Below are 21,601 nucleotides of genomic sequence, written 5' to 3'. Positions count from 1 at the left end.
GTGCTTTTCTTGTGCGGGCTTGGATCGTGGATCGTTGTTTAAGAAACAAATGGGAGCGTACTGAATTGTTCTACTGAGCTTTTAGGAAATTACTTTTATTACGACCCCATCCTCACTCTGTTGTTTCACAGCTCACATCACCTTTCATTGCAGAATATTACCGTATAGTCTCTAAAGTTTTAAATAACTTCAGAAAAATTATATTAAGTAGCATAATCCAATAGATTAGGCCTTGGTTTTTATAGGTGGCAGCCTGTTAGACTATAGATTATGAACAATCTAAATCAGGATAGTTTTGCTTTAAAAATTGCAACAGATGTGATAACTGTAATCTCATTACTTTCATATGTTAATTATTACTCTAATATAAATTATGCTAATTACAATTTGTTGCGAGGGTAAGGATTATCACACTACTGTTCTACCCAGTGAAGGTTTTGACAGCATTTATATCACCTCATTAATACAATGCCATTGTTTTGTCTACTTCGAGTTTGTTTCTTTTATCTGTTGTCATAGATGTGCCTCGTTGAATATACATATATAATATATATAATCATTTTCTCCAGTAAAGTATGCTTTTGCATTTGAATTCTTACAGGTGAGGAAAGACGCTGTGTCCAGTCTATTTTCAGCCATTATAGTGTCTGTAATTCGAGAGAGTGTGTGTAGCCAGCAGCATGAAAAGCAGGGTAGACCATGAGCTAAGTGACTCAGAAAATTCACATATTGTGCCCCTATTTTCTCTCATATTATCCACCAGATGAAGCATTACATGCTTACAAAGGCCATCAGTTTTGGCCCCCGACTACAGAGGATGCAGCTGTCTGTTCATTGTTCATCATCATTGTCTTCATGGATCTGATGATGCTCCCGAATCAATAGTTGCCTCAGAGCAAACTAGTGAGCAACAGACTGTAGAAGCAGGCGAGAGTGACAATTATCACTGGAGGACAGAGTGAAAATACAAAGTAGGTGTCAAGGGAGGCGGGGGGGTTGGGGGGGTATTGGTGTTGATGGGATCATTACCAACGGATTAATGGTTCTTTAGCTGGGGACTACAAAATGCTCAGATAGAAAAATATACGATCTAATCACCCAATCACAACTTGGTGCATTTAGGCATGCTGTCAGCACAACCTGCTGAAGTTCAAACTCAACATCAGAATGGGGAAGAAAGGGGATTTAAGTGACAATGAATGTGGAATCGTTGTTGGTGCCAGATGGGCTGATCTACTGGGATTTTTCCCAAACAACTATCTCTAGATTTTACACAGAGAAAGTCTGACAACAACAACAAGTACACATATATATCCAGTGGGCACCAGTTTTCTGTGTAAAAATGCCTTGTTGATCTTAGACGTGAGAGGAGAATGGCCGGAGTGCTTGGAGCTAATAGGAAGGTAGCAGTAACTCAAACAACCACTCATTACAGATAAGGTGAGGTATCTCTGAAACCTGTCAAAACCTGAAATAAACATGAAAGTATGGATCATTCCACTTCCAGTGGGAGTCCAACCCAATATGAGCCAGTTATCTCTTATAGGCTGGCTGGTCATAGTACATTGTACACTTTTAAATAAAGATAAGATTGCACCAATCAGGCATAACATTTTGAGCACTGACAGTTGAAGTGAATAACACTGATTACCTCTTCATCATGGCACCTGTTAGTAGGTGCGACGTATTAGGGGGCATGTGAACATGTCGTCACAGTTGATGTGTTAGAAGCAGAAAAAAATGGGCAAGTGGAAGAGTGATGAACCAGTGTCAGGGTCATGGGTGGCCAAGGCTCACTGATGCATTGGGGAGCGGACGATCCAGCAGCCAAGCTACTGAGGCTCAAATAGCAGAAATTTTAGAAAAGTGTGAGAATACACAGTGCATCGCAGTTTGTTGCATATGTGGCTGCACAGCTGCAGAACAATCAGGGTGACCATGCTGACTCTGGTCTGCCCAAGAAAGTGCCAAAAATGGGCACATAAGCATCAGAACCATATCTGGTCATATCTGATGAATCATGTTTCTTTTTACATCACGTGGATGGATGTGTTCGTGTGTGTAACTAACCTGGGGAACACCTGGCACCAAGACGCACTATGGGAAGAAGACAAGCCAGAGGAGGCAGCGTGATGTTTTGGGTAATGTTCTGCAGGTAAGTGTTAGCTTTGACACGTACCACCTTAACTAAGCATTGATGTAGAACACACACACCCTTTCATGGTAACGGTAGTCTCTGATGGGTGTGGCCTCTGTCAGCATGATAAGGCTCTCAGTTACAAAGCACAAGTGGTTCAGGAATGGTTTGAGGAGCAGGACAACAAATTTGAGGTGTTGACTTGACCTCCAAATTCCCCAGATCTCATTCCAATCGAGCATCTGTGGGATATGCTGGACAAACAGCTTTAATCTATGTTGGCCCCACCTCTCAACTTACAGGACTTAAAGGATCTGTTGCTATCATATCAGCAATCATATCAGCAAAACGGGGGACCAACATATTCTTTTTGTGTCTCAGTTTGGATATTTGAGAAGGTGCCAGGTACCACAGCTGAAAATACTGAATTCTCTGATATCTTTTAACTTTTATTCACTTACACTGAAACTCCCACTCGTCTTGCATGTCCTTGTGTGGTGTCTTCTCAGAGTAAGAAATTGACAAGAAGAGTTTAACAGCCTCATTTGCTGTCAGAAAAATTGCCATCAAAACGACAGTGTTTGATGTCCAGAGCTACTGTCAGCAAACAGCCATATCACAGCACAGTGTATTCCAGATGTGATACGGTATCATCAAAAAACACATCTACAAAGTATCACTGTCCTGATAAAAGAATGTCCATGTCATTTTTAATGCAATAAAAAAGCCCCCCCCCCAAAAAAAAAAATCAGTTTTGCTGCCTCTGAAGCCGCTGCGAGCGCTAATGAGAACTGTAACCCGCCGTGCATGAGTAGCAGCAAACGCATTTTCATTGGTTAATGCTGGCGTGCAGAGGTCTGTAATCAGATAAAATTGATTTGTGTGAAATCTCAAGCAATTTGTCTCAATATCTGCTTTGGAGAAATGTCAGAGATTTGAAGGCAAGGTCACGCTCAAGGTCATTTTCATATCTCATCAGGAACATTTGTCATCAGCAGGTAACACAGTAACACAAGTGATAATAAATAAACTGGATAGTCGCAGCATCCTCAAATGGCTTTTTCAGAGGAGGAATACACCTACAGTGGTTCAAAGCACCGATTGAATTTATTGTAGTTACAGTTTAACAGCAGTATGAAGTCATGGTAATACATTAGAGAGTAAATCCGAGCCATCGCAGCAGTCTCTTGCCTTTTTATGTTTTTCTTCCCCCGTATGTGTGTCTGTGTGTTTAGTTGACGCATGCTCTTATCAATCTCTGCACAATAACAGAAAACAATTTGCTAATGTTTTGAAAATAGCTTTCCCCATCCTGTGCTCCAGCATTGAGAGATGTATGCGCAATTTCATAAACACAATCAGTGCGCTGAATGGTGGCACTGATATTCTGAAAAAAAAAAAAAAAATCTCATTATTGTTCCTGAGCTATGGAAAAGCAGTCAATGGCCCGTATCACACAAAAAGCCCCCTCCCCACCTCCCCCTCCTCGCCTTTCTCCCTCCACCCTTCACACCAGCCCAGTGGCACACAAAGCTTAATTCCACCTAGAAGCAAACACTATGCGGCAGTTTGCTGAGAGAATATTAGAGATGACCTGAAAGAAATCATCGGCGGGACAGCTTGCATTTGCCACAGTTTTCTGAGGCTACGCCGGCGCTCCTGTCGTTCGGATCACGTGGACGTGCTGCCGCTGTCTTGTTCCGTCAGTGCAGCTGGACTGACTCATGTCTGATTTCAATCTGACACCTGTGTCACACATTTTGCCTCCATATATGGATTTCCAGTCCTTTGTAACTTACTCCGGCTTCCTCTCACTTATGTACAAGTGGCAAGAAGAGTGGAGGCCGAGCAGTGTGAGTAAACAGGAAACGAATGATCAGGGGCTTGTGGGATTATATGCAGAGTTAACTAATGGCCACACTTGAAGGGAGGTGGTGGTACGGTGGGGTGGGGGCCACGCTGTACATTGCGGAGATCGCTGAGCTCGAGCATGTGGACGGCTTTGTGATGGATGATGACAGCCTGCTGCATAATCACTTCAATGAGTCATAATAAGGGCAGGCATGTATGAAGTCTCTTCAACATTGAGTCTTAGAGCCCTTTTACATTACAGGCACAATATACACACATATGTATTAAGAAATAGTCATAGTGGAATTTTAGCCATCATTTTCTTTACTCTCATACTAACATTTCCCTCGATACTTTAAAATATTACAAAGGCAGCTACTTTTATTTTAGACAATGTGAGGGGCCTGGGCCTTACGTTGCTGTTGGTTGTTAGCCTTTTTTTTTCCTTCCTCCTTTGTAGATGCTTATAAAAGGCCCCTCCCATCTAATAAAGGAAATTACTTCACCTACTTGGGAGTCTGATTTGGTTTTCATTTACTTTGGTTCGCTTGCATTGCAGTTAATCCTAAGCCACATATTCTTTATAGGTCAGAAACTACAGTTAATAAATTTTTTCTTTGTGAACTGTTGCTGTCTGGAACTCCCTTCTCTAGGAGCTCTCAGGCCTTCAAGGTGGCTGCAGTTAAACCTTTACTCAAAAAGCCATCTCTAGACCCAGCAGTCTTAGCTAATTATAGGCCAATCTCCAACCTTCCTTTCATATCAAAAATCCTTGAAAGAGTAGTTGTCAAACAGCTAACAGATCATCTGCAGAGGAATGGTTTATTTGAAGAGTTTCAGTCAGGTTTCAGAGCTCATCACAGCACAGAAACAGCTTTAGTGAAGGTTACAAATGATCTTCTTATGGCCTCTGACAGTGGACTCATCTCTGTGCTTGTCCTTCTTGACCTCGGTGCAGCATTCGATACTGTTGACCATAATATCCTATTAGAGCGATTAGAACATGCTGTAGGTATTACAGGTATTGCACTGCAGTGGTTTGTATCATATCTATCTAATAGACTCCAATTTGTGCATGTAAATGGAGAGTCCTCTTCACACACTGAGGTTAATTATGGAGTTCCACAGGGTTCAGTGCTAGGACCAATTCTGTTTACATTATACATGCTTCCCCTTGGCAGCATCATTAGAAGACATAGCATACATTTTCACTGCTATGCAGATGACACCCAGCTCTATCTGTCCATGAAGCCAGATAACACACACCAATTAGTTAAACTGCAGGAATGTCTTAAAGACATAAAGACTTGGATGGCCACTAACTTTCTGCTTCTTAACTCAGATAAAACTGAGGTCATTGTACTCGGCGCTGAAAAGCTTAGAAATATGGTATCTAACCAGATTCTTACTCTGGATGGCATTACCTTGGCCTCCAGTAACACTGTGAGGAAACTTGGAGTCATTTTTGACCAGGATATGTCCTTCAACGCACATATTAAACAAATATGTAAGACTGCGTTCTTCCATTTGCGCAACATCTCTAAAATTAGAAATATCCTGTCTCAGAGTGACGCTGAAAAAACTAGTTCATGCATTTATTACTTCCAGGCTGGACTACTGCAATTCATTATTATCAGGATGTCCAAAAAACTCACTGAAAAGCCTTCAGTTAATCCAAAATGCTGCAGCAAGAGTACTGACAGGGACTAGAAAGAGAGAGCATATTTCTCCTGTTTTGGCTTCCCTTCATTGGCTTCCTGTTAAATCCAGAATTGAATTCAAAATCCTGCTCCTCACATACAAGGTCTTAAATAATCAGGCCCCATCTTATCTTAATGACCTTGTAGTACCATATTACCCTATTAGAGCACTTCGCTCCCGCTCTGCAGGCCTACTTGTTGTTCCTAGAGTATTTAAAAGTAGAATGGGAGGGAGAGCCTTCAGTTTTCAGGCCCCTCTTCTGTGGAACCAGCTTCCAGTTTGGATTCGGGAGACAGACACTATCTCTACTTTTAAGATTAGGCTTAAAACTTTCCTTTTTGCTAAAGCATATAGTTAGGGCTGGACCAGGTGACCCTGAATCCTCCCTTAGTTATGCTGCAATAGATGTAGGCTGCCGGGGGATACCCATGATTAGGGATGGGTACCGGTATCCCATGGGTACCGTTTATGTCAGAACCGGTGCCATGATGGCACCGGTTCTGACATAAACGGTAGTAACCAGACCGAAAAGCAGCGCGCATTTCGGTGCTTTATTTCGGTGCTTTTTTTTCCTGAGCTGTGATACACTTTCTTCTTCCTTACATTTCTATTGGCGGTTGGCAAACAACTGAAAGGTGCATTACCGCCACCAACTGGTATGGAATGATACACTTTAGATTCTAGCCAATCATTTTACGTTTCGAGGATAGTAGGCGGGTCCAGGTACGTACGTTCTTTTAGAGCAGAGCTACAGATTAAAAATGCCCAAGGCAAAGCGGTCAAAAGTCTGGCTGTACTTCACAGCAAAAGATGCAAACTCAGCAGCCTGCAACAAGTGCTTTAAGCTGATACTGTCAAAGGAGGTCACACTTTAAATCCGATGAACCTAGCCCTGCCAGTGTAGCAGAAATGATGATGGCAGCAGCAGCCGTTCTTCTCTGCGTGAGTAGCTTAATGTTGTTCGTGTGTAATTTACGTTGAGTAGGCTAACCGCGTTATTAAATTAATGCATGTAACGTGAACTAGCAAACACCACCATAGCTACATGCGGCTGTCTTCTTGTTTGATGTCAGATACTCCCTTCACCCTGGCCAAAAAGGCTAAAATGACCGAAGAAAAAGTGGAAAACAGCTAAACATAAGAGGTTTTTGGACAAAGTTTGTGTTTTTTCCATTGTTTAAGCACTGCTTCCAGCCCAGAGTGATACCATATATGCCGTATACCTGCAGAAAAGACTAACATTGTTATCTTTTTACAAAAAAAACAGCTGAACATGAGAGGTTTTTGGACCAATTTTGTGTTTTCCATTCTTTAAGCACTGGTTTGGGCACCGTTTAAGCACCGGCACCGTTTCAAAAGTACCGGTTTGGCACCGGTATCGGATAAAACCTAAACGATACCCATCCCTACCCATGATGCATTGAGTTTTTCCTTTCCAGTCACCTTTCTCACTCACTATGTGTTAATAGACCTCTCTGTATTGAATCATACCTGTTATTAATCTCTGTCTCTCTTCCACAGCATGTCTTTTATCCTGTCTTCCTTCTCTCACCCCAACCGGTTGCAGCAGATGGCCGCCCCTCCCTGAGCCTGGTTCTGCCGGAGGTTTCTTCCTGTTAAAAGGGAGTTTTTCCTTCCCACTGTCGCCAAAGTGCTTGCTCATAGGGGGTCATATGATTGTTGGGCTTTTCTCTGTATCTATGAAGCGCCTTGAGATGACATTTGTTGTGATTTGGCGCTATATAAATAAAATTGAATTGAATTGAAATTGAATGTTCTAAACAACCGTAAGAGATATTTATCATAAGATACCGAGAGGCGTTTGAACTGCTTGAAGATGTTTCAGCTCTCATCCAGGAGCCTCCTTCAGTGATGAGTCAGTCCTAACCAAGCATAACTAAATCAGTTAGGTTATTTATATATTCACCAAACCATAACCAGGCTACCAACCCTGCAGAGAAGGTCACATACACATACACCACAGTGTAATGGATCACACTGTGTTAGCGGATGCATCGGGTGTGCTTCTTTCTGTGTTTCTTTGAAACAGGGATTAGGGACTAACATTTATGTAGTCCCATAGGGCACATTTTCCCTGTTGCTGTGACAGGACAGTAAACGGCACACTACTGTGCTGTCACCACAATGAATATACTGACTGAATGTAATTTTTTCTTTTGTCAAATAGGGGCATATCACCTTTTTGTTTGTTTTTAAATAATGTATTTTCAATTATTTAAAAAAAGCTTTATGTTGCCTATGAGTAAAGGAGGTTTGACACTGTACATACCAACACTTTTAACCATATTTAGCTATGGTGTAATCCTGCTAAATATGAGCCCGTTAGGACTTGTAATATTGCTAGCATGCTGATGTTAGCATTTAGTTCAAAGCCTTACTGTGCCTAACTACAGCGTCACAGAGCCGCTAGCATAGCTGTAGGCTCCTGGTCTCTTTACAACAGGTTCAAAATGTCAGTGAAGTAGCTTATTTGCTACCTAGAGAGTTTGCTATGCTCTGGGGATCTATCTAGGTGACACTTTTAAACTCTGCACCAGAGGAGCATGTCTTTGTTGCACACAAAGCTTTATTATCCTTTACTTTGAATTACAATGTTCTATATAGCTTTGGAAAATGAAAATGTGCTGGTGGCCCTAGAGGGCGGTGCCCATTAATCACACAATTTTCAAGTATGACACAGCTCTCAAGCACAGTAAAATAAAATCATAGAAAGAGTTCGACAAAAAAAAAACAAACATTCATCCCGAGTGTGCTATAGAAAGTATGAGCCATGCACTTTACTCCCAAATCATTTGAGCACTTGCAGCTTCCTGCACTGCTGCACATTCTCACACACTGGTGATGTTAATTAAACTCTGCGAGGGTTCAGGGTGATCGCTGGAACCGGGCCTGCAGTAGCTGTTCTTTGAACCATGATGTACATCAGATCAGTGGCAAACTTTTGAAAGCACTTCAGGCAGACATTGGATAATTTAAGGTTTATGCTGATCATCACAGATCACTAAATGTCAGGGACTGTCTGGTCAGTGCTGATATATTCATACAAGAAAGCGGGAGATGCACTCAGATGATACACTGCCTCTGGTTCCTGTCCCTATCAAGAATGAGCAGCATGTAAGGACCCGTCTAAATGCGTGAGGGCTTTCAATAGAAAAATGGCTCTATGAAGCAGTCCTTGACTGATGGAGCTGAGAAATGTCATAAATCACACTTGTGCTGTAGTAACTTACAAAACCAAACCAGGAGCAACTGAGGAATAAAATTGCGAATTATAGAACCATTTTTCACAAATATAAGGCAGAGATGAGGGTAATAAATACACAATTACACACGGATTTAGAGAAAAAGTCACATTTAACACTCTCCGCCACAGAGCAGATGGGTTTTAAAAAGCCCCGTTAAGACACAAATGTGTTTTAGATCCAATCCTTCATGTCGTGGGTCACAAGAAAACTGGCCTGTAATATGACAAATCATTATCTGAGAATACTTGTGATATTTAAAAGGTACTTTTTGCAATTACCTTCTTGAAAATATAACTGTACTTTTCACCACCAGGGGGCAGTGCATTACTATTGCGAACAATATATTGAAACATTTTAGGATATGTGCTGCTTTTGAACCCTTTTCTAACATCTTCAAGAGGCTTTTCTTTTATCAGGCCTCATTGTTCACAAGAACGCGTTCTTGATGACTTGCCTGGTTAAATCAAGGTTACGTTGACTCACTGCACCATCTTGTGGTACAAATTGGTATTAAACAAAAGTACACCTTTATCTTCATTTTATATCTCTTCAATGGCATAGAAATAAAGACAAAAATATTAAAGGTGCTTTTTTTAAAAGCACCTTTAATATCCCATATACTACCAATAACATGTTTCTAATACTCCTGTACTTTTATTCAGGTCACCGATAGTGAAAACAAAGCTGCTTTCTTTCTTCTTTGAAAAAGGGTCACTGAGCTCATCCTTTTTGCAGTAGTCCTGAGGTGAGAAGACATTCGGCATCTAGTTCACAAACACCTCAGCGCAGTTAATAGAAAGATCAACCCTTTTAGTGACCTTCCAGACCACTAGACAATCTCTCTGAGCACCAGTCCACTAACCATCAAGCCCCATGTTGTCTTCACGAAGTGCACAGTAATCAAGGTGAAATTGAAGAGGTGGCAGTAAACACCGGTTCAATTTTATGGACAGAATAGGGGGAGAAAAAAAAATGTGTGTACACGTGTTTGTGGTGAAAATACACCACCTGCAGTGTCAACAGCTTCTAGGGTCATCACAGCATTCGAAGAACTTCCAAATTTAACTCCCTCCACCAGTTAGCAAAAACATTTCAAATTACAGTACTGTGCAAAGGTCTTCAGGGGCTTTCAGAGAGTTTGGAAAGCTACTTTGTTTGATTCCCCCCCCACTTTTTTTCCAAAGGGGATCTGAGCAGATTACATGCTCATGCAGAAAAAGTCCTATAGCATCTAGAAGTCATAACAGAAACTAAGAAATTTGTATTGAAACATCTAAGTAAAGGTCATAGTTAAGATTGTTAGATTTTTTGTTCATTCATTTAAATCGGATAAAGAAACAGTTTAAAAAAGAAATCTAAAAGCTGAGGTGCATGGCCTCTGTTCATAAAATCAAGAGGTGATTAAAATAAGCGTCTCATCTTGTGCAGCTCAGCTTGTGTGACTCAGTGTGTGCTAATCCTACTCCCACAAGGGGGCGTCTTTGAACAACAATCGGCAGCCTTGCTCACTGGTGATGTTGTTGTTGATGATGATGATGATGATGATGATGATGATGATGATGATGATGCAGCACCTAGAGACCTTTTGATCAAGCTGAGCTCATTAAGACCACATGGTTTCCACTAATGCTGTCCTTGCTAAACAGAGCGACTGTGGGAGTGATTGTGAGACACTGTGAGTGGAAGCGTTTCTAACATATGCTGTCAGAAGAAGCAGAGGAACAAATGTCTGTGTGTCCTGGAAAACTTCCCATTTGATTTGCAGTTTCTTTGGCTGGTGCTGGCAGCTGAAGAGATGGTTCCACATAACTTTGCAAAGTTGCACAACTGTTTTTGGGTTGTTGTTGTTGTTGTTTTTTAAAAAAGAAGATTTTCCCGTCTCCAAAGCCCTGACTTCTCAAATATTTTCTTTGTACTGTTCAAGGACCTATTTATTGGTGTCATTTGTCCACATGGCTTAGGTTTCATTTTGCCTTGTGACACCCCATTTCCATCCCAGTGAAAGAAAAAAAGACACAGGAGGAACCAGTGAATAACTCTGCACTTTTAAATTCACTGTTGAACATTTGAAATAGCTCCTAGCAGCCAATGTGTGTAAACCCGTGTGATTTCATTTCACCGAAACACTGTTTGGGGGGGGGAAAATCAGCATCCAAACAAAGTGGTGGAAGAATAGCACACATTCACTTGAGGAAAGGAATAACACAACAATATCAATATAGTGATATTACTTACTGCAGGACTTAAGTAAAAGTGAAAAACTATTGAGGTTAAGTTACCAGGTGTTCATATGAGTGTAATTTATACCATATTGCATTATTGCATTTAGCTGCGGTTTAGCTAATTTCACCTACAATATGTGCAGTACTAGTTTATTTGCAGCAAGTCTTTGACACAATAAAAAGTAAAGTTTAACCCTCAAGTAATCAAGCTAATAGTTCTGACTAACATGACAGAGTGAGGCAACTTATGGCCTCATTATATTATACAGGAAAACATTTTGGGGCTCTGTTTGTGTCTATCATAGCTGCAGTACTGCACAAAAGTCTAGAGTCACCCTTTCCTTTATATTTTGCTTCCAAGGAATTCGATTCCCCCCCCAAACAAATAACTTTCCAGAATTTTAAATTTTTTAACATCTTCATGTATGAAAAATGCCAGTGATGACACAGTTTGGCAGACATGCATTACATTATTTTTGCATCAACAAGGGGACTTGCCTTTTATACAATACTTCAGTTTTTCCAAGCAAAATATGAAGAAATGAGAACTGATATAAAATATTCTTACAAACAGAAAATGTATCACCTCCGTCCAATATGTAATAAAGTACCATATACACTCATCAGCCACTCTGGTAAGTACACCTGTTCAACTGTTTGTTAGTACAACTACCTAATCAACCAACACTGCAGCAACTCCAACCATTTAGAAAGAGGCCAGAGACAATCAAGACGGCCTGCTGAAGTTTGAGGGATTTTCCCACAGAACGATCTCTAGAGTTTACAGAGAATGTCCCAAAAGAAACTAACCAGTGAGCGGCAGTTCTCTGTGGAACAATGTTGTGTTGATCAGAGGTCAGAGGAAAAAGGCCAGAGCATCAGATAGGAAGGCAACAGTAACTCAAGTAACCATTTGTTACAACCAAGGTATGCAGAAGAGCACGTGGGCAGCAGAGGACCACACTGGTTGCTAATCCAATCAGAACAGGAAAATGAAGCTGCAATTCACATAGGCTCATAAAAACTGGACAGAAGATAGTTTTAAAAAAATAAACTTCCTTGGTCTGAAAAGTCTCAGTTTCTGAATGCAGAGTCAGAATTTGGCATAAACAAAAGCCAAGTACCGATCCATCCTACCTTGTTCAGGCTGCTGGGGTTGGTGTAACGGTATAAGATCTTTTCATGGCACACTTTAGCCAATGAACCTGTGACATCGACATCGTCAATATGGACCAAAATGTCAGCACCTTGTTGAGACAGTGCCACAGAAAATTAAAAAGAAAAATAAGGGTTCAATACTTAACTACCAAAACTGCAAATAAAGTGACCAGCGTATAACAGCACAAAAATTGTCCAAGGTTCACAAATTGCACTTTGTCCCATCCTAACACTGCTTAACAGCTGACACAGTACAGGTCAGACAGACTGTTCTTAAGGCCCGGTCTTTCAGAGTGATGGAAAAACCCTTCTGTTACTTTAGAATTGTGCTTAAATTTAGCTCTAGGCTAAAAAAAAGTCACACCCACAAGAATCAAACAGAAGCCTTGAAGCTTATCTGTGAGTTAAATGGGATAATGGGATTTAAGATTTGCAACGTGTCTGTAGTAGTGCACAAGGTTGAGATAATGTGTCACAGGAAACACTGTGTCAGTGTGCAACCAAAACAGAAAACACAAACACTGCTTTCATGAAAATTTGACATTTTAATGGAAACTAAAATTGTGAACACTGGAGTTTTCTCTCTCTCTCTTTTTTTTTTTTGTAAATTGACCATTACATTGTTTGGAATTTGAGGGTTATTATCATGCTTTGAAAATAAAAAGAACATTTTAATGTGACACTTCTATTAAATTCAAAAACAAATCAAAGAAAATTAAATAATCAGACTGCTCACTTAAAAACTTAAATGGCAACCTGTAAGACATGAGAAAGAAATGCCATTGCCTCGTGTTTTAAGAAGGGCAAGAGATGGAGAATCGATGAGAGGAGGAGCAGAAAAAAAATAATGCATGAACACAAACAGCAGCCATTTGAGATGACAAAGAAAAGGAGGACGATTCGGCACATATCATCTCTTAAGACTGAATCCTTTAAAAGGACATGTGTCGCCCTTGTTTACTCCCATTGTAACTACCTCTCAGGTGTCACTGAAATAAAAAATTAAATTAAACAAAACAAAACAAAAAGCCCTATGTAAATTTAAAACACTTCCAAGAGGCAATGACAGTTTAAAGGAGGGACAGTTTTTAAGTCAAGCACAAACACCAAGTCCAGCATTTCCCGTTACAGATGACTGATTACTGGATGATGAAGCAGCACTTCCGGTATTTGTTTTAAGAATCCCCCATCCCCACCCCTCCCACACACACCGTAAGTCAACGCGCTCAAAGTGACATTCAGCTGCTACAGTAGTGACTTCTCATCTCCATCAACCGCCCTCTGTCTGTCTGTCTGTGCATTTGTCATTCAGTAGCTGAATATCTGAGTAGTGTACCTTTGGCGAAAGCAGATTCAGAGCTGTTGAACTGCACTTTAAAAGAAAAAAAAGAAAAGAAAAAAAAATAAATAAACACCTCGCCCCCCCACCTCACAACATGATCAACAACACGACAAATAAAAATATAATCAAGAGGAACTCTGGATGCAGTGTTTTCAATGCTCATCACTCCATCAGAACTATCTGAAGAATTAAGGAAATTTGTATAAAATTGGATGAGAGAAAAACAAACAAACAAACCCCATTGAGAGCAAATATCTTGACATTGGGATTTTTAAAAAAAAAAGAAAAAAAAGAAGTAGTAGGTCTATATCAGCCTTACTAACTAAACATCTAGCGCTCATCAAAAATGAGACATTGCGATTTTCTTAATTATTTCTTTTAGTCACATCCTATTTGTGCATCTATGGATAAATTATAACTCAAAATTAAAACTTTTTTTTTTTTTAAACATTAAAAGATTAAACTTGTTAAATAATTTCAAATTAATTATGTGCTACGTTCAGACATTAACTCGACAACGAACTGGAGTATACACCAACGAGCAGAGATCTGTCTCCCGTGCCCATGTGATTTGGCTTTAGGTCGCACCTGTGAACACAACCTACAGGACGCCTGAAATGCTCCTCGCCTTCAGTGGCATCCACATCGTTTAAAAGAAGAAAAATTAGGAACAGCCAAAAGAATACTTGAACAGCGTTGCAAATGTTCCAAAAAACAAAACAAACAACAAAACAAAAGAAATAAAGAAAATGGCACAGATATACGCTGGAAGCAGATTTGAAACAATCAAAATTGCTGTAAAAGTTTTTCTTTATAACACAGGCACCTGAACATGAAACGAGGGACTTTTTTGAAATATATGAGGAACTTGCATATAATAGGAAGAACTCGCTATGCGCGCACCAAACAAACAAACTTGCCACTCACAACCTGGAAGCATCCTTGAGGTGATTGCACATCCTGAGGGGGTGGAAATATAAACTCCACATGATCAGGCTTTTCTTTCTCACCACACCAACAGTCACTCACTCCCACCACCACCCAAAAAACAAACCACTGATTAACCACCTACTCTGCTTCAAGAACCTGTTTTTGGTTTGCAGGCTACTATGCTGAATAATTATTTCTCTCTCAATATATGCATATTCAATATAGCCTTGTTGCTGTATTAAGTGCTTGAAAAAGAGGGGCATCAGGGTGGGAGCAAAGGAGAATCTCTGATTTCCCTCTACCAGGACCACTCTAGCATTAAAAAACAAAACAAAACAACCTCCCCCCCCCCCAAAGAAACAAAAAAACAAACCCCACACATGAGAAAATAGTGTTTTCATCATAATACTACAGTAAGATCACGTACTCGTTATTCTGATCACCCTGCTTTACATTTAGAAGCCTATAGCTGTGCACTGATAATCCTTTCAGCCTGAACATTAACCATATGGTAACCTGATTGTGTCCCCCGCCCCCGCCCCCCCCCCGCAAATAGATTATGGGCCATTGCAAGAAATTAAACTGCGGTGTTTCTTGTAAATTGATGCCAGATTAAGTGTCAATTTTCCACAAGCACAGAACAACATAAAAATAAGCGCTTATACCTCCTCAATTACCCCTGCTTCCTCATTGACCACGTCTGACACGAGCGTTCTCGTTCAGAGGGCAGCGTCTGCTGATACACTCATCCATCAAATGGCGTACAATGAAAGCCAAAACAAAGCTTTTTAAATACCAGAGAGCCGACTGCGATTAGACGTGGAAGTTAAATGTCAAGACAACTTGTACAAAAACATGGCTGCAGTTATGACTTCCCCTCTCCGTGCATGAGCGCGAGCTGTGCTGCCGCCTAATCAGGACAGTGGAAAGAAGTGTACTTGAAAGCTCATGTGTACCCCCGTAGAAACACCGCTGATGTTCAGCGGTACTTCACTATGAACACATAAGGGAGAAAATGAACCGGCAGAGATTACAAGGTTACAGTCCAGGATACATGGAAAAGAGCCTGTGCAGCACTGTGCTTAAAAAGAAAAGAAACAACAATTTTAGAGCCCAAAACGATTAATGACAGCACCTCCCACGCCATGACAATTTTTTTCTCAAAGTATTAACTTTTTGGTGTGTTGTCACAACATACGACGCTTTATATAAATCAGACTTAAAGTCAACCTTTCCAATGAGAACGTTTACGTGACGGGGGCCGTTTGGCAAGAAACAATATTAAACACAGTCATGGCTTTATCAACACTACCTGAGTTACATTTAATAATTCTGTATATTTAGCGGCTTTTTTTCTGAAAAGTAACAGCCCAGAGCCATTCTTTCAAGGAGGATTTCTCGTCAGTACACACAGATTTCGTCTATTAACCATAAGATAAAAGCAATTAGTTTACATAAAGTGCTAATAATCCACACATTAGCCAAATCAGAGCTTCTAGAGAAAAACCTGGACAGTTGCTTTGTTGAGTAAACCAATCTTGATTTGCTGATGGTGAAGGAAAAAAAATAAATAAATAAAAAATTGACATCACAGCTGGTCAGCTAGCGGATTTGGGCTGCCTAGACTTAGATCTTACAACATGAGCCTTTAGAATAATTTTAAAAAATATACACATATCCCACCATCGAATTTAGAAGTCGTGCAACAAACTGAACACCCTTAAACATTCTGAACTGCACTGCAGGCCACGCTAGCATCTTGGCTGATGACGTTGTAGCTCTACATAACCCTCGCAACCCCTCCCAACACGCATGTATGGATCACACGATGTTATTGCACACTGGTTTGCAAACGTAATAGGTTATCCACAGTAAAACATAATAGTATTAAACTAATCTTCACATTTGAACAGTTTGAAAAAGTGTCTACTTAGGGAACTAAGATTAGTATTGCAATTGATCTGTTACTGTTATCTTTGTATGCCGATGAACAGTGACCTCCAACTCGTGCGTTTCCACCAGTAAACATGCAAGAAAAACGATGCCGTACAAGGCAGAAAAGTAAAGACCAAATTCTGAGTCAAAAGAAGAAACAAAACGAAAAAGTACATTGTAAAAATGTAGAACAAGAGGAACTGAACACAAATACAGGCAAAATAATCTGTATTGACATCCTGAGCCTTACTGCTGAACAAAAAGCACAAAATGCAGAAGACTTTTGTGGAAGCAATGTCTCTTTTTTTCTCCTCCTTTTATTTTACCTAACAGTTTGTCACCAAGCTTATTCCCCAACTCAGAGTTCATTTAATAGAACGTATAATGAACCTCAGTTTAAGAACAACCGGTGACAACCTACTAATAATCTGAAATGTATGAAAAGCTTCAGGATGAATTTAACGGAGACCTTATTTTTGACTCTTTAGCACACCTAATAAACAGTGAAACAAAGGGGGTGGCTTTCCTTCAAACTTGGCACTTTTGTACCTGTGCTCTGGCGTCATACTGTAGTGCAGATAACACTCATGTTAGGTAAGACGAAACGACACAAAAAGAAAACGTGGGCAATTAAATTTTCCCTTACTGATTTAAGACAAGACTCCCTTCCTGGATGGGGCCTCACCTATAAGCTCCCATTTAACTTAGAGTTAAGTGGGACCCCACAGAGCTCCCCCCCAAAGAATGCTTTGCAGAGTGTTTTCTCCTTTCATTCATGTTGAATTCAAGCTTGCACACAGATGTGCATGTATAACGTCTAACATATCTACAATGAAACTCGTGAATGTGTAAAAGAAAACATGACCGAGGCATGCTGTAGTCAGACTGACTGCTGCCACAGGTCAACAGGATAAAGGCTTAGGGAGGTGCAGTCCAAAACACCTTCCTTTTGATGAACTCCCAAACATTATCCCTAAAGAGCCATGAGACAAACAAAGATCGCAGCCCAAAGTGTCCATTTGTCATGTTGGAGAGGCACCAATCAGCTCCTTTTTAACGTCCATCCAGAGCTTGTGTGTTCATTTTGATGCCCCCAGAGAAGTCCGTTATTCCACCCGAGATTCCATGGAAAATCTGTCATGCTAAACTATCAAATGTTTTCACAGTTGTCACTTCTATCCAACAGGATTTGTGATTTCCAAGGTAGATAACTGCAGCACCCAGAAGAGAAGAAGGTAAGTACTGTAGGCCATCTACCTCACTGATCAGGTCCATCCTTGGTCTCGCCGTAAATTACTACCCTTTTTGGATCTACAGGAGAGAGGAGATGAATTAGGGTGATCAAGGATTCTGTGTTTATTTTAAAATGTTACGCATCATTTCTTAAAGCATTAAATGGCCTTACTCTGAAGCACATTAAGGAGTTAACCCCTAATGTACCTCAGCATTTACTTAGGTGAATGTGGCCATGCTGATCATTTCAGTGTCTCAGCTAGCACAAAGGATTTCATAAATGTGTGATAACACTGCCGTGTTTTATCCCATTATTTTTTCTTATCTTGTCATTCTATACGATTATTTTCTTTCTGAAGCATTTAGTAATGGTACAAAAACAAAAAAACAAAAACAAACAAAAAAAACCCCATCTTTCTTATTATTACTACTGTCAGACATAGTGTATTCTGGACCTTAATTGCAAGTTTCAAACGATGGCTTTCAAATAAATTAATATTTGAAGGTTTTTTCTTTTTTCATTATAGAAAACTATGGGTAAAATGAACTAAATCCAATCCTAAATCCACAGCCAATCCTTGCTTGGAAAACAGTGCAAACATATATTTAAGACAGGATCTTTGTACCTTGTTTTTGCAAGTTGAAAACGGATTCCATTTCTGATCAAAGGAAACAAAAACACACATTAGCTCATCATGAAACATTCTTAAACAAAAACAATTAAACAACAATTAAAAGAAAGCAACAACAACAAAAAAAGCAAATATGTAAACATTTTACAAGTTAGTGTTTTACACAGTTGACAAAATCTGAATTTAGGTTCATGCTTGATGCTGTTAAACAAAATTATACTTTTACATATCGAACAGCAATCGCGAGAACCCTTAAATGACCACTGCAAAAGGAAAAAAAAGCCCCGTGCATTTCAACAACTGACACTGAATTTTTTTTGCTGTTGGTGATTAACTGTAGCCACCTGCTGCCACAAACGATTATTTTTGCGATTAGTCGACTAATCAGAGCATGCATCCATTGGACGTAAAACGTACAGCTTATTGCACCAGCATGCATCTGCTCTTATATAACTATCATTAGCTTACAGCTTTAAGTGTTTAAGGTATGTGCTAACTAAAAATAAATACTAAAAAAAGCCAAACAATAAAATTTTTAAGTCATCTAAGTGACTTATATATGTTTAACCTGAGTAGCGAAAGACTGCGGTGGGTTTGAAAACGATTTGCCCAGAGAGTCCAGGGTTCTCACCAGATCTAGTGAGCTTTGCCCCCGGCTAGCTATTGAGCTAGTGGGTAACAGACTTCAGAGCGCTTTTCAAAATATGTGGTGTCTTGATAAACTGAGCAGATATTTGAGGTTTACACAGCTACATTTTCGCCTGAAAATATGTTAAACGTTTATTTTGTGACCCAGAAAGAATAAAAACAGTAATATTAAAACTAACTAGCTGCTGCCATTGTTGGAAACTGAGCACGGCTGCACTATTAATTCTGGGACAAGCTACTTCTTCTTCGGGGTTTAACGGCAGCTGGCATCCTTGTACATGCACTGCTGCCATCTTCTGTTTCAGTCCGTTATTACACGCTTAAATCCTACCACTTATTCCTGCGTCTTTTGGGATCTTACAAAGCTTCAAACTATTAAATCAGTCATCAACAATTTTGATAGTCGACGTAATCATGACTAGTCGACTAATCGTGGCAGCCCTAATTAACTGCAAGCATTTGTGGTGACTAACCGTTTACCCAAAGGTTGACTGTGTTGACTGCAAGGCGATTGGCAACTTGTCTACAAACAATCACAGCTTGGAATCACTCTCAGACGTACTGGTAAAGGTTTATAACAAACTGTCATCCAATTTATAAATACAGACAGATAGACTGATTGTAACATAGTGTCAAAGTCAGTAGTCTGCTACACGTCTCTTTGCATCGTTTTATCACAGTTAATCTTCATGTTATCAAACCGACTGCATGCCATTGTTAACTTAACCCTATTCAATCACAAACGGATAGCAGACTGACTCCACCTTATTGCGGTTTTATCACCGCCTTAACACAAAGTCACTTTGAAGACAGCAACTGACCGAGTGCTCACAGACCTGGTCCTGTATTTGTAGTAACTTTTTCGAAGGCAACGAAACTACCATTTGCCCTATCAAAAAGCCATTTTTGGAAGGTAATAACATTTTTAATATGGATAAGATATTTTGGTTGGTGAGCTGCAAATATTCGTTTTCGCCTTAGCAAAGAATCAAGTCAAATTTCATATGAAGTCATCTATGGCTGACTTAGTTCATTTCTTTGGTAGAACTGAGTCAAAAATCAGACGCTGTCTACAGTTACTCAGACTGTGTGCTGAAGCACTTTTGCTGAGGTTAACTGCTACACTAATTTTAACAGTCAGAACAGGTGGTGCCAAAACAGAATCTTATGTTGGTGTGGACTTGGCCTATTTTTATTTTGAAAAGAAAAGAATCACCACCCAGATGTGCATTTGAGGAACATTTCAGAAATAATTTTGGTCCAACACCTGAACACACATAGCAAGATCATTTAGAAAGCATCATGATGTAGAAATAAACTATAAAACAGCAGCTATTTTATCAAACAAGGTAAGCAAAACCTTAAAGAAATACAAGTGAGAAATAGACTTTTTTAAAACATTCAATGTAGCCCTAAGAATTCAAATCTGGTTATTGGGTTAATGTTTTTGATAGAGCAGAGAGTGAAACTTACCTTTAGTGTGATAAGTGACAGCAGCTTTAACGTCAAAGGAGCCCCAGCTACACCTCGTGCTAATGTCTTTAGAGAGAACCTGTTCTTTAGATGAGCCAAATAATAAAGTGGTTAGCTGACCCTGCACAGGCTTAGCACCGTTGTCTTTACTGGGGGCCAACACAGCAGTTCCTGCACCTTGTGTCTTTTCCTTGCCACATGGCTGCAGCTTGTTTTCCTCCTCACTCATCCCATAAGCAGGAGGACAAGCATTGGACACAATGCAAGGGGTACAAGTCCTTTTCTCAGGGTCTTGAACCAAAGGCCCCGGCTCTAACAATGATGGGCTAATGTCAAAGCAAGGCTGGGCAACCTTGGCTGCAACAGCTTGACACTCGCTATTAGCTGTGACCACAGTAGTTTTGTCCTCTCCGGGCACCAGCCCATTTCCGCCTTCTGGGCCCAAGTTGGGCTCATTAATGAAGGAAAGCCCCCACTGATTCTGGAAGATATCTCCCAGGGCTTTCTGATTTGTCTGAGCCGCTGGTGGGTCAAGGTGACGAGCGCTAGGGAGTACAGGTTGCATATTTAAAGGGTAAATTAAAAGAGTACACTTTCTAAGCTCATATGCCTCTCCATCTACAGGACTAGTTGTGGAGCTACAGTTACTTTCCAAAGGAGATGCTACATTGTCGCCACTTAGGATAGACTGGGCTGATGGAATACTACTAGCAGCAGGAGCTAAGAAGGTACCCACTGACGGGCAACCGTTTCCATTTCCAGAAACAGGACCATTAGTAAAACTAGCTGAGGTGATCGTTTTCATAGCAGACATAGGGACCTGTGACAGTCTGACAGGAGGAGGCAGTGCCTCTCCTCCACCTTGAGCTACTTTGTTGAGGTTCTCTTTTACTTTACTTGCATAACTGATCTTGGGAACAATTTTAGCACTGCTATTGTCCACAGGAAATACTGGCGGAGGCTTGAACAAAGTCCATGAGTCCTCTTTTGAAGGTGAAGAAAGCTTGCCTTTGTGTCTTTCCTCAGTTTTTTTACCCAAGGTGCCAACTGTTTTTCCATCAGAGTTTTTCCTC

At 40.3% G+C, this 21,601-nt stretch overlaps 1 protein-coding gene across 1 annotated transcript in view; it reads right to left on the bottom strand.

The window, feature by feature from the left end:
- Positions 1–10,119: 10,119 nt before the first annotated feature.
- nufip2 (nuclear FMR1 interacting protein 2) overlaps positions 10,120–21,601 on the bottom strand; it is a 14,119-nt gene continuing 2,637 nt past the window's right edge. The window contains exons 2-4 of the mRNA XM_085175916.1: positions 20,529–21,601; positions 18,402–18,434; positions 10,120–17,853 (exon numbers count right to left, since the gene is read on the bottom strand). The exon at positions 20,529–21,601 is cut by the window's right edge and continues 610 nt beyond it. Of these exons, the coding sequence (XP_085032042.1) occupies positions 17,801–17,853; positions 18,402–18,434; positions 20,529–21,601 (1,159 nt within the window). The 3' untranslated portion in view covers positions 10,120–17,800. The remainder of the gene's footprint in view (positions 17,854–18,401; positions 18,435–20,528) is intronic.

This window comes from Neolamprologus multifasciatus, chromosome 10, assembly GCF_963576455.1.
Source record: "Neolamprologus multifasciatus chromosome 10, fNeoMul1.2, whole genome shotgun sequence".
NCBI classification, from domain to species: domain Eukaryota; kingdom Metazoa; phylum Chordata; class Actinopteri; order Cichliformes; family Cichlidae; genus Neolamprologus; species Neolamprologus multifasciatus.
Note: the sequence above shows the minus strand (reverse complement) of the source record. Positions and strands in the feature narration are given on the sequence as shown.